Here is a 14,835-nt window from a genome sequence, read left to right on the forward strand (position 1 = left end):
GCAACTCAATTTGGAATATCTGTTTTCTATGCTCGCTTCCATAACGTCGTTCTACAACAGCCATCAATGCGTCATAACTGTTCCGTTCGTACTCTGGAATAGTCTGTAAGATTTCAGCAGCTGGTCCTTTCAATGCTACGAAGAGCGCGGCAACTTTATCTTCCACATTCCAGTTGTTCACTGCTACGGTCTTCTCAAACTGTAGTTTAAAGACCTGGAAAGGAACAGAACCGTCAAAGGATGGTGTTTTTACCTTTGGATTACTCGCTGAAACTGCTGGACGATTTAATTGTAACTGCTCCATACGACCCTTCAAATCATCGACTTCTGCCTGAAATTGAGCGATTTTTGCATCCTGCGCTTCCAGCTTTGATGTTACCCTTGCTTCCTGTGCTTCTAACTGTGAAGACATTTGTGCCACCTGTAATGATAAGCGCTCTTCTTGTTCTTCCATCTTTGATGTTATGCGTGTCTCCTGCGATTCCAGTTGGGATGCCATATATGTCTTCTGTTCTTCAAGTTGTGAAGAAATTTTTGTTTCCTGTGCTTCAATCTTCGATGTTATTCGGTTCTCCTGCGATTCCATATATGTTTGCTGTTCTGGCAGTTGAGATATGTTTGAGCAGATATTGCAGCTAAAATCATGTTCAAGTCTGTACTGGTAACCGTCTGCGATGTTTCGTTTTTCTCTTCAATTTTTGTTGTCTCCTCGCTATCAAGATGAAAGACATGCTCTTCCACATCAATTCCTTCTGCTTCCATTGCCTCTCGTAGCCGTGCCTGAAGTTCAAGTTTAACGCCGCTTGTATTCAATCCACGGGTCTCCAACTCCTTCTATAGTTGCTGGATCTTCAATTCACCGAACTTTGCCATGTCCTTGTTGTCCTTTGGAATTTATTCAACAATTCCTCTTCTGACACCAATTGTAACGAATTTGCTTGTAAATCCTCTTATTTGCAATCCTCTGCTAAGTTCGAATCACTAAACTGTTGAATAAATAACTCCAATTTGTAATAATGCAAAATGGCCTTTATTAAAGTACTTCACAATAACAAACTGTGCAACGAATAGCTTGCTTAATAACCACACTGATTGATAGCTCAATGAAACTCTACTATTCAAAATAACACTGCTATTGCTCGCTAGATATCGTCTTAATCAAACTGCTTGACAACTCAAATCAAACTGAATTACTTCTTACTCGCTTGCCCCGCTTTTATAGTTTACGCTGCATACTTCTAGGCTCTTCGATTTCCAGAACTTACTAGTTGTTTCGGCTACAAAATCGCCAGCCACAACTACGTGCACAAATTATTGCTCTCTCTTGTGACAACTCAGATAAGATATATGCACGTGTTTGTGCATTGCCGATCCGCTGCTCGTATACGTACATATGTGAATGTTTGTAGTTTGCGCACATAGGCATATAAGTAAATGCATCTGTGTGTGACATCTCTCTGGGCTGCCTTATATATGTGTATACTTGATTTAATTATTAACGTAAATACTGCTTGGCATGGCCTTAGCATCGCCTTAGTGATGGGATAATTTAGTGATGCTAATATCCGTGACAATATATTTCAACAAATTCTATAGCTTTTTTTTGATAGATCAGTGTCGTTTAAAACTATTAAAGTGGAATGCAGCAAAACACTTGAATTTGAAACAATCTCATTCATTGGAATGAAACCCGACTTCAGTTGGTTTATAATGATATCCAATACTCGATAAAATATGTTCACTTTGAACAAACTTTCAGGATCTCGGGAGACGCTCGTCTTCGCAAAGCTCATCAAAATGGCGTTTTACCATCCTCTGGCGAATTTTGGAAAATTCAGGGATGATGAACCATTTTTCTGCTACACTAAATATCGATCTTTGAAATTCATGTCGATAACTTTCCAGTTCTTCTAGACATTTTCATAAGGCATTTGAGAGATCGGTGGCTTTAGACTGAAGTGCTTTAGAGGCTGCATCGATAGTAAGTAGGATCTTGCAATGGAAAACCAATAACATAACAAAATTGTAGCTTTCTATCTTCTTTTTTATGAAACAGCTTCCTTTCTTTCATCTGCTTTCCAATTTAACGGAATGTTTTCGTTAGCGCTTTTTGGACTTCAACAAACCGAATTTTCAAAGCAAAAACGACATCATAACGTACTGTCCATCTAGTAGCGTTTAATGTTTTTAATGTTATTGAAGTTGAAGACTCACTTTTTTATCAGATACATATAAAACTTGATAAAATATTCCATCTTTCGATACTATGCCCAAAAAATTATAAATTTGTTGAATTGTTCCAAAAAATGTTTGTTAAAACTAACTAAAATTTCGTTCTACCATCCTACCATCCTACCAATAAAAAAACCTACCTACTATTGAAAAAGTCTAATTCATATAGATATGTAGGTACATATATGTAGGTACAAACATACGTATGTATACATATGTACATAAATTCATGCAACTTACAATTTGGTGAGGGGAGTTTCGATTTCGTGCCTGCACCATGAATCCACCAAAACTTAAGCCAGGCGGAACACCTATAATGTCCACACGCATTGCTTGGCCCTGCCTAATTACCAATGACGATGTTTCTATACGGTATGGTGGCAACGAACTTGCTGGCGGTATTCCTCCACCGTGAAATGGCAACATGGTGTCGCAAACTGATTCCGGTGCACCTTGAGGTAAACTCATTATTGATGTCCATGATATCATTTGTAAAGCAATAAGTAAAATAATCAAAGGCAACGTTCGCCTCCTTTTGCTCAACATTTTTGTTTGTTTCCGTTGTGAGTATTATTATGTATCACTTAAAGGTTTTAAATTCTGCAAGAAAGAAATGCTTTATTTACATAAAAGTGTGTTTGTATATATAGCAAAGATTTTAAAAATTACAAAGAGGCAAAGATTTTAAAAATTATAAGATGATACATTGTAGACTTGTAAAACTTTGTGGAATTTGTAGGACGGAGCAATACTACTGTTATTATTTGGCTGCTCAAACTTCAGTGGCGGATCGTGAGCTTGGCTGTGGGGGGGAAATTGTATCAAAAATTTTCATAAATTTTGTTTTATTATGTATAAATTGCCATTCATCGTGAAATGCCAAAATTTTGTACCTACTGCTATTTTCATGCTCAAGATAATGCAAAATTTTTCTTTTGATCTGCGTACAGCGTTAATAATACCATAATGTAAGCTTTCGATTTATTTGGTACTTTTATCATCACTGGGTGTGTACATTTCATGCTTATATAATTTTAATAAAACAATGTAATAATAACAATGTAAATACACAGAGTGAAAATTTCTGAAAGTGATCACCAAAAACGTCATAATTTATTTTTGAGCAACAAAGGTATTATTTGATAGCTATCGATAATATAAACAAATGCTCGTCTTCGATTTTTCCAAAAAAAAAAACTGTATCCTTAATTATGGCCATTTGAATTTTCTTTGTCCTTTTTCTTTTAAAGTTGAATAGCAGCCGATAGGCTCCACCGATTTTGACAATTCAAACACCAATTTGCTTGTAATTAAAAACTCTTTAAAGGCACATTTTTATTTCTGTGAAATAAATTTATATTTTTAAAATTGTTGCAAAAACCGTGCAAAAAATTGTTTTGGAGCACATTTTTGCACATACGCAAAATTTTACTCTCTATGAATTCCGTTGAGAAAAAAAACGGCCCTCAGTATAGATGCTAGATATTTTCATTTGAACACCTTGGACTTGAAGATTTTCAATACAAAATTTTATTTTTCAAATACTTTCAGTATTGAACATTTGAATATTTGTTTTCTTTGGATATTTCATTTTTGTTCTGTAAAGTATTTGAAAAATAAAATTTTTTATGGAAAATCTTCAAGTCCAAGGTGTTCAAATGAAAATATCTAGCATCTATACTGCGGGCCGTTTTTTTCCAACGGAATATCATAGAGAGTAAAATTTTGCGTATGTGCAAAAATGTGCTCCAGAACAATTTTTTGCATGGTTTTTGCAACAATTTTAAAAATATAAATTTATTTCACAGAAATAAAAAATGTGCCTTTAAAGTGTTTTTAATTACAAGTAAATTGGTGTTTGAATTGTCAAAATCGGAGGAGCCTATCGGCTGCTATTCAACTTTAAAAGAAAAAGGGCAAAGAAAATTCAAATGGCGATAATTAAGGATACATTTTTTGTTGGAAAAATCGAAGACGAGCATTTGTTTGTATTATCGATAGCTATCAAATAATACCTTTGTTGCTCAAAAATAAATTATGACGTTTGTAGGTGATCACTTTCAGAAATTTTCACTCAAAAAGAAACACGCACTATAAAACCATCCTATGTCCTCCCTGATTTGCGAATCGTTCGACGATATCTTCTGGTTTCACTTCAATGTCAGAATGTATATTCAGCAACGCCAGACCGACCAATCTTTGCTGAAGCATAGTCGTTCTGAGCCATGTTTTCAACCGACGTAATGTTGAAAAGGACCTTTCGGCGCTTGCATTCGTGACACACATCGTACATAAAATTTTGAGCAAAGCATGGATGGTTGGGTATACATCTTTGTCACAAAATTCCAAAGTTTCCACAGAAATTTTCACTCAAAAAGAAACACGCACTATAAAACCATCCTATGTCCTCCCTGATTTGCGAATCGTTCGACGATATCTTCTGGTTTCACTTCAATGTCAGAATGTATATTCAGCAACGCCAGACCGACCAATCTTTGCTGAAGCATAGTCGTTCTGAGCCATGTTTTCAACCGACGTAATGTTGAAAAGGACCTTTCGGCGCTTGCATTCGTGACACACATCGTACATAAAATTTTGAGCAAAGCATGGATGGTTGGGTATACATCTTTGTCACAAAATTCCAAAGTTTCCACAGCGTTAGTTGGTATACCAGAGGTTGTTTGAGAATTTTCGGCTGCCTTTTGCTTCCAAAAATATTGCCAATGAGCCATTTCTCCTTGAAGTCTTAAGTAAAGAAGCTTATCGGATTCCTTCAAAAGTGCGGAGAACCGCTGTGTTAAACATTCGATTAAATTTGTAATTTGACTCGTTGTCGTATCTTTTATACTCTTCGGTAGCAATGAACATATCTGAAAGCCAGACAAAACTTCTGGAGAAAATCGAATTTTCAAATCTTCTATAATATTTTCTAGAAGAGGAATGTACATGGAGACGCGGAAATAGTCTTCACAGTTAGATATTTCGTGATTTTCTCGTTTTATTTGTCTTCCAATTGTTCTTGGTTTCCTTACATCTATGTTCAATTCTTCTGCCAATTTCTTTGCATCAGTAAATATTTGCCTAAACTTTTCTTCGGCCTCTCGTCTTTGATCTACCAAAACTGCGATTAGCGATGCGATTTTTTGGGAAGCGTTTGCCAAATCTGTGTCTTCTTTTTGAAGAGATACACTACGGGGGCGGGGCGCGTTAAAGATAAAACATCACTTAAACAAAACAGTCCTATGATAAATTCGAATGCGCCCAGAGCAGCAATAAGTACTATTGCTTTACCCGCTGTTTTTCTGTTGTTCCATTTACTAACTTTATTTAACGCCTTAATAATGTTTGGAAAATCTGCGACAAACTGGAGTACAGAATCATGTCGTTCGACCCATCTTTTGAGTTTATGCCCAAGAACTTCCGATAATGCTGTAGAACGTTTAGGATGTGCATTTTGAAAGAATTTCGTCACCTGCCGTATGATGTCGCAAACTTTTTGAATTGACTGAATATTAGAAGATTTCATTAGACTGCTGTTCGGCTTGTGGGATAAGTAAGCACAGTACCATAACAGCGTTTTTTGCTTCTTTTTTTATTTCATTGACAGCTCCACATTTTTCTGAAATATTAACAGTGCACGCGTCAGCCCCTATAGAGACACAGTTTTCTAAATTTAAGTTTAGTTTCTTCATTGTCTTCATAATGATTTTCCCTAGGGCTAGCCCTGTCAGTGATAATTCTACGTCGTCTTCTGTATTTTCACTTTCTTCACCAACATCTTCAAAATTTGCACAGTCTTCGTTGAGATCTCCACCACGTCTATTTACTTCTTTGGAAAGTTCTCCAAAAGCATCAACAAAATCTATGAAGTCTTCTCTAACGCAAAGTCTTCCGGAAGAGACGTCGATATAGCGTAGTATGAGACTTATCTGTGTGGAAAAGAAATATTTTAAAAATTAGCAAAGCATATGGTCAGTCACTGGTTATTTTCGTTTGCTTTTGTTTCTTTGCCAAAAATTTTGTCGAAGGAAATCTTGCTTCGCTTTTGCCAGTGATGTGTGGAGTTTTTATCCTCTTCGCTGCTGACTATGCATTTGAAAGTAGGCAATGAAAGCATAAATTCAACATTTTACTTCCTATGACCGTCAAAGAGTGTGCGCTTAGAAAAAATTTCCTTCTTTTTTTTAGGTTAGGAAAAATTACTTTTCTTATTGGGAATTTACTGATAATGTTAGAAAAAACGAGAGAATTATTTACCTGTGCTTTTCCTGATAAATCTGAGGTTTCATCAAATTCAATAGAGTAGAATTCAGATTCACTGACACGTCGCAAAATTTTTTCTTGAATATCAAGTCGGCAGCAATCGATTAGTTTATCTTGGGTTGTTTTACTGGTATATGTCGCAACCGACGAAGAAATTTTTAAGCGGTTTTCTAGTATTGCATCTCTTGATTCAATCTGGTACCTGAGCAGTGCCCGAAAATTTCCTTCGTTCCGTCCAGGGACTGATTCTTCTATAATACTCCCGTCATCCCTATGCCCACGAAATGCCATGTTTTGCCTTCCGAGAACAATAACTGCTCTTACAATAGACTTCAGAAATTTTCTATTTTCTTGACGTTGTAATAGGTAATCTTCATTAATCACATTGTGCACGTCGAATTGTGGATTGTGGTAATTTTTCAAAAAGTCTTTACCTGCGGCAACTGCATTCTTGTGGTATAGGTTTTGAGAATGGATTTCCAGTACTCCTGATTTGCCAGATATATTTTTGAAGTTGACTAAGGGTTTCGTGACGAGCACTCCTAAAGGTGTATTTTTTGCATAACCTCCTACATTATTAATAGTGAACCATGGGCAGTACTTACAATAGAGCCTTTTTTTTATATCAGATAAAACCAGTCATTCACTGTAATCAGCTAAATGTTTATGCGATACATAATTTTTAATCTCTTTGCCAGAAATTGTTCTAGTAGAAAATGGAAATGTGTAATTATTTGATGGTATCCAAGGGTTTTCCAGGAGTTCTCTTTTCACTAAGTCGCTTATCTTTAGGCCGATATAATGACCTACGTCCCTGGAGAAATTGGGCATAGCATTATCATTTGCTTCTTTTGAAAACAATGAACTAGTGCCGACTATGTCGACTTTCGATGAACTTGCAATTTCTTGCACCAATGAGGTATTATTTTCTGTAGTACCTGTAAGTTGATTTTCGACGTCAGCATGATCGGAAAAAGCCTCTTCAATCTTTTTTTTTCTTAAGAGGTTGAAAGAAAGTGGAAATTGACGGCTGCTGGTAGGACTGGAAACATAAATTTTATTACTCAATATATTATTATATTATTTCATCGCGCACTGTAACGAGTACGAGTGAATTCCACTTTAAATTATTTGTTGCCCAATGAGTGCGAAACATTGAATGCCTAATGCATGTAACAACATATTTACTTACCATTTTCTATTTTTCACAATTGCTTTATTAAAAAGCAAATTCAAGCACTAATCTCGAAGGATAAAATATTATAACTCCCATAATTTAATAAAAACACTTTGCCACTTTGATATGTTCGCAATAGTTTTGACAGTATATTCACAGCTGATTGATCGATATACCAGCACACATACCAGCATGCATGTACCACGATATACCAGCGCGCATATGACTATCGATTGTACAGGTTTGGCGTGGGTTTACAACATGTTGTTTAATACAAACTACTTACAAAATAAGATTTAAGCCCAAATGTCTTTCCAGCCAGGAAAATCATCGTAATCTAACAATTTGAAATTAGATAATCATGAACAATTTCCGAACGTAGAATGATTTCAATAAGCGTATATTTAAATTTCTGAACCAAACTCGGATTTCTCGCATGAACAATTTCCGAAAGTAGAATAATTTCAATAAGCGTATATTTTCATTTCTGAACCAAATTCGGATTTCGAGACCCCCCCCCCCCCCCGTATATCCGCGCCTGGCTCAAACACACCCATATTAATTGTGCATTAAATCTAAAATATAAAACTCAAAAATGACTCTGGTTGTTATGTCCGCAGCATTTATTTAGTTCAAAGTATTATTGGCTGTAACCACCCAAAGCCATAATAATTTACACGGGTCATCAGTACTTTCTCTGATTCAAAAGTTGAATTACCAGCGCTACCGTCATCAGCTCAGTGTCATCATTGCCCGTGGCGCCAATAAGACCAAACTCGTGCCTGAATCGTTTCACTCAATAGCGCAAGTAAAATGTACTACGCACTCACTGCTGAGGAGCGTCAAAAATTCGCTTGGAGTCATTGCGTCAATGAGCTACCATTGAGCTGGCACCGCATTGGCGTTGGCGCCATGCAATTTACATCACTAAAATTGCGCGAATGCTCAGGCTCATGACTTTTTTAATCCAGATGGTGAAAACGAAGCAGGGACAAAACGTATGAATTGGGTGTTGAAATTTATTAGATAACTTTTCTTTTAATAACTTGGTGGAATCGGTCATATATGTAATACTCCTATATTGCTACAAAAGGCTAGGTACATTCCCAAACATCAGAGTGCCGATATATTGCTATTTAAACGTTTTTGTTTTTGTATTCAATAATCGAATGTACCCGAATTTAAATTTTTTCTTGTCACACTTATGCTGTTACAATCACAAAAATTTTATAGGCTGTCTTGTTTTGATTTCAATTTAAAAACACATTGCGAACATTTTCTATTAGCAATATAGGAGTATTACATATATGGAATCGGTGGTACAACCAAAGAGCATACATAACAAGAGACGTCAGTTCGTATGTTTGATATCAAACACTCGCTTCAAAAGATTGGGGTTACTGACAGTCGCTTCCCACTTTTCATTTTAATTTTCGCCAAAAAAGCTATATAGACAAAAATTAAAGGCTAAAAGAAGCGAAATAAAATTTTTTAAAGCTAAGAATAAATATAAATAAATGTAAGGCGATTAATTTGCTTGTGACTTTAAAAAGTCGCGAGTGCCAAAAATATCCCAAACATGGTTGTCATTTTTGATGAAGTAAAAAGGGCGTGGCAGGTAGCACCAATTGCACAATGTCCGAATCTTATTTCATCAATGCGCAATCGATGTGAAGCAGTGTTGAAGCAAAAGGGCTATGGAAACAAATATTAAGATAAGCATCAGGTTGATCTAATAAAAAAGTCTTGTTTCTAATTAGTTGTCCCAGTTAGTTGTTTTTAAACACCCCTATTAAAAAAAGGACTACGAATAAATTGTTTTCTATTTGTTTCTTAGTCTCTTACATGTTTAGATAAAATTATCGAATAAGTTATAAAAATATGTGTTTAATTGGAATTTGGAAAATTTGTTTCAAATAAGTGTCGTTTCTAATTAGCTGACAATGGCTGTACATGTACAATAATCGCTCCTTTAAAGAAGGGCAACGTAAAGTATGCAAAATGCAGTGAAAAACTATTCTGTCTACTGAAATTCTGCCCGAATCTATCACAAAGTTAATATTAAGTTCAAACCCTGACAGTAAGCCTCTTCAATTAAAACTAAATATGACCAAGGCACTTTGATGAATTTCGAAATAAAAAATAATACCCTATTTCCCTTCATTAGTATATACCAGAGAACGACGCAAGTACATTTCATAATGCTTAAAGTCGAGGAAATACGTATGTACGTCAATTTGTAACATTATTTTTATACTCAGCGTGCTTTGCTCACAGAGTATATTAACTTTGATTGGATAACGGTTGGTTGTACAGGTATAAAGGAATCGAGATAGATATATACTTCCATATTTCAAAATTATCAGCATCGAAAAAAAATTGATTGAGCCATGTCCGTCTGTCCCTTAACACGATAACTTGAGTAAATATTAAGATATCTTCACCAAATTTGGTACACGAACTTACCTGGACCCAGAATAGATTGGTATTGAAAATGAGCGAAATCGGATGATAACCACGCCCACTTTTTATATATATAACATTTTGGAAAACACAAAAAACCTGATTATTTAGTAAATAATACACCTACAATGTTGAAATTTGACGTGTGAACTAATATTGAGACAATTGAAAAAAAAAAATTTTAAATGGGCGTGGCACCGCCCACTTGTGATAAAATCAATTTTACAAATGTTATTAATCATAAATCAAAAATCGTTAAACCTATCGTAACAAAATTCGGTAGAGGTTGCCTTTACTATAAGGAATGCTTTGAAGAAAAATAAACTAAATTGGTTAATGACCACGTCCACTTTGATATAAAATATTTTTAAAAGGGTTGTAGACGAAAATAATAAGCTATATCTTAGCGAAAAAGAGCTTTGTATCAATAGAATTTTACTTTCTAAATTGAATTATAACATTAAATTGGAAAACACTAAAATTTTGAAAATGGGTGTGGCACCGCCCCTTTTATGATCAAGAAATTTTCTGTTTCGAGAGCCATAACTCGAAGAAAAATTAACATATCTAATGAAATTGTGTACACATATTTTCCCTATAGCGGAAAATATTTCTAGTAAAACTGGACGGGATCGGTTAAAGACCACGGCAACTTAGATATAAAACAAGTTTAAAAGGGTCGTAGACTAGAATAATAAGCTATAACTTAGCAAAAAAAAGTTTTGAATCAATGATATTTCACTTATCAAGTTTTATTGTAAGAGGAAATGGGGAGAAATTTTTTTTTAACGGGCGGTGCCACGTGTTATGTAGAAAAGTATTTTATCTGAAATGAAATGTACAATTAAAGTTCATGCTGAGTATATAATGTTCGGTTACACCCGAACGTAGGCACCTTTACTTTTTTAAATTGAAAGCTAAAATCATTGCTATTTACACAATGTAAACACAAAAAAAAATTTTACGAAATTCATTTCGCTACATTTAAATTGTGATCTAATCCCAATCGGCAACCTTGATCTAGCGTTTTTGCTTTGATGTGAAGGTTCCATTTTTCAATAACAACAAGTAAAAATAAATCCATCAATAAACTTAAAGAAAAATGTATGTAGTAAAAAATCCAAAAATGGGGTGGTATATGTACATATGTAGGTATGTAACAAGCCAACCTAATATCAACGCACGCAAGTCGTATGAGAGCAACCGACATTGAATTTGCTGCGTGAAAACCTAACTCGATTTCTAATTTTTGTTCTGCGTGACATTTAGATTTGACGTTTGACACATGCTTTAAGGGCCTATTATGGTATACAACTCAACTTTGTTGGGTTGTAATTAATGCCCCTATTACCGTTTACAACTCAACCCAGTTGGGTTGTAATTAAAACAACTCAACTTTAAGACAACTCAACTCCTGTTTGGTATTACGAATTACAACTTATTTCAGTTGAAGTTGAATTGAGTTGCCAACTTCAGAAAGTGATGATTTGACAGATAAATAAACAGCTGACCAATTTGTGGCAGAAATTTAAGCATTTTCAAATGTGATTTTTTTATTAATATTACAAGAAATCTATTTTATAATGGCGAAAATGTTGGTCATGGTTTACTATATAGTTTGGCAGCTTAAGTAGAGGTTATGTTGCGAATAGAGTGGAAGGCAGTGGACTAGGCAGTCGAATGTCATATAATGAAGGAATGGTGTTCGGAGATTTTTCAAAGTTAAAAAAAAAATGATAAAAGCTTTAATATAAATAAAACTATTGTTTTAATAACAACAAAAACGCCATATATATTCTGTATACATAAATTTGTAAGGATTATCTCACTTTAAAATTTGAATTAAATAATCTAAAATTTTGTTTTGAAACTGAGTCGAGAACTGTGTGTGTGAATGTGCGAATTTTCACCGATCAGCTGTTAGTTGCGCTACTTGGTAAAATTTACAATGATGTTGGTGATTGACATGTCGCGAATACGGAAAACATTCGCGTGATCATTCCAATCCCTTGGAACTACCAAGCACCAAGTAAGAAAATGTTTAAGTGACAAATAAAGAGTTATTTTGCAGATTTGAAAGGAAGCATTTTACTCAGTACTAAACAAAATTAAGGACCATTACCGCATAAGCGTTCGTATTTTAAAATTATGCGCCACACTCCGATTCCTTGCTGACGGCAGCTATCAAATATGCTGTGGAAATGATTTTGGTGTTGGACTGGTTTTAGATATTATTGAGGAGCGTATTTGTGCGAAGTAGATTAAAACCCAAACAGAAAAAACTGTATTTTACTCAAATAGGATTCCCAGGAGTAGTGATTAGTATCAATGGGACTCACATAATTTCACCTATTTTGGCTGCATCCGAACAGCAATGTGTACAAAATTGTTGATTATTGTTTGATTAAAAAAGGTTTAACTACCCGCTTTAAATGTTTTGTTTTTTTTTTTTTTTTGGTAACGTTTTATAAGCCCCCGCACCATCTAACTCTTATCAAAGGTGGTATCAAAAGACGGGTTTCCATCTCCGTTTTTAGTATTCGAAAGCGGAAATTAAAAATTTTATTTCTTTCGAAAGATATTTACAAAGTACCACAAATGGCCCGAGGGGGTCCGAAATATGAGGCCCGTTCCACAGTTTTTTTGCACAGAACATCTGTCTGCGTTGGCGGCCTTTGGCCGCGATTCGTAAAAATAGCCCGGGTTGTGTTCAACACCTTTCTGCATTGCTGTGTACAAAAAATCTGGCAAAATACAACAACCACATGAAATTAGATTTTATTAGAAATAAAATTTTTAATTTTTGTGGTAATTCTTTACGACAGCATGACACTGCTAATACGTGTCCAATAATATCGAGAGAGGTATTAAACGACGCGTCTTGACATCAGTTTTAATCCGAAGGCGGGAAATAAAAATTTTAACTCGTTCAAAAAGATATTAAACAAAAACCGAAAAAAGACAACAACATTACAACAACCACATGAAAATCGCCAACTTCAACTGAAAGTATCTCCGGACAGAGATAAAATGTTTCTTTTCCGCCTTCGGATTATTGTTCGCGTCTTTTGTCACCTCTCTCGATATTTTTGGACGCGTATTAGCAGTGCCATGCTGTCGTAAAGAATTACAATTTTTGTTTTCGGATTCTTAAATCGGAGGTCGAAACGTGTCTTTTGATACCAACTTTGAAAATGTTTATTAAAAATTAGTTGGTGAACCGTCTTCTAAAAGGTAAAATTTTTTCAAAACAACTGCAAAATTGTATGAGACAACTGCTAGTAAGCAGTTGTAAGATTTTGACGTCTTTGACAACTACACCAACACAAGGTTGTAAACGGCAATGCCACAAAAAGTTGTAAGGACAGACAACTCAACCGACATTTTTTTTGACAGGTTGAGTTGTAATCTGTAATACCAAATTGCGAAATTTCGACCCAACCAGAGTTGAGTTGTAAACGGTAATAGGGGCATAAAACAACTCAACTTTCAGACAACTCAACTCCTGTTTGGTATCACGAATTACAACTTAATATAAACGCACGCAAATCGTATGAGAGCAACCGACATTGAATTTGCTGCGTGAAAACCTAACTCGATTTCTAATTTTTTTCTGCGTGACATTTAGATTTGACGTTTGACACATGCTTTAAGGACCTATTACGGTATACACCTCAACTTTGGTGGGTTGTAATTAAAACAACTCAAATTTCAGACAACTCAACTCCTGTTTGGTATCACGAATTACAACTTATTTCAGTTGAAGTTGAATTGAGTTGCCAACTTCCGAAAGTGATGATTTGACAGATAAATGAACAGCTGATCAATTTGTGGCGAAAATTTAAGCATTTGCAAAAGTGATTTTGTTATTACAAGATATTATATGATATGAAATCTATTTTATAATGGCGAAAATGTTGGTGATTAACACGTCGCGAATACGGAAAACATTCGCGTGATCATTCCAATCCTTGGAACTACCAAGCACTAAGTAAGAAAATGTTTAAGTGACAAAAGATGAGTTTCAAATGAAGTTATTTTGCAGATTTGAAAGGAATCATTTTGCTCATTACTAAACACAATTAAGAACCATTTCCGCAAACGCGTTCGAGGGAAGGCTTTAACCCCTATCTTAAAATTATGCGCCATACTCCGATTCCTTGCTGACTGCAGCTATCAAAAATGCTGTGGAAATGATTTTGGTGTTGGACTGGTTTTAGATATTATTGAGGAACATATTTGTGCGAAGTGGATTAAAACCCAAACAGCAAAATTTGTATTTTACTCTAAAACAGGATTCCCAGGAGGAGTGATTAGTATCAATGGGACTCACGTTCGCATAATTACACCTATTTTGGCTGTATCCGAACTGCGGCCAGCCTCGTCCAACTTCGGAATGTCGCTCCATATAGTCAAAAAGTTATTCTATGCAATCCTTCGTGTAAACGTTGTTTTTTCTATAAATGTGTACAAAATTGTTGATTATTGTTTGATTAAAAAAGGTTTAACTACCGGCTCTAAATGTTTTTTTTTTTTTGCAACGTTTTATGAGGCCATGCACCATCTAACTTTTAACAAGGGTGGTATCAAAAGACGCGTTTTGATCTCCATTTTTAGGTTTCGAAAGCGGAAATTGAAAATTTAATTTCTGTCGAAAAATATTTACAAAAACCTACAAAAATGCCCAGAGAGGATCCGAA

General features: G+C 35.1%; 1 protein-coding gene across 6 annotated transcripts in view; it reads right to left on the reverse strand.

Annotated features, from left to right (window-relative positions):
* The window catches only part of LOC137245829 (putative ferric-chelate reductase 1 homolog), a 279,195-nt gene that overhangs the window by 249,321 nt on the left and 15,039 nt on the right, over window positions 1-14,835 (reverse strand). For 4 of the 6 annotated variants that reach the window (XM_067777046.1, XM_067777044.1, XM_067777050.1 and 1 more), the window contains exon 2: window positions 2,473-2,832. The exons of 1 other annotated variant lie outside the window; for it this stretch is intronic. In XM_067777046.1, coding sequence (XP_067633147.1) covers window positions 2,473-2,778 — 306 coding nt within the window. In that variant the 5' untranslated portion in view covers window positions 2,779-2,832. Of the gene's footprint in view, window positions 1-2,472; window positions 2,849-14,835 lie in introns of all 6 variants that reach the window. One more of the 6 variants, XM_067777045.1, reaches the window with a different exon arrangement.

This window comes from Eurosta solidaginis, chromosome 3 (assembly GCF_040869045.1).
Source record: "Eurosta solidaginis isolate ZX-2024a chromosome 3, ASM4086904v1, whole genome shotgun sequence".
Taxonomy (NCBI): Eukaryota; Metazoa; Arthropoda; class Insecta; order Diptera; family Tephritidae; genus Eurosta; species Eurosta solidaginis.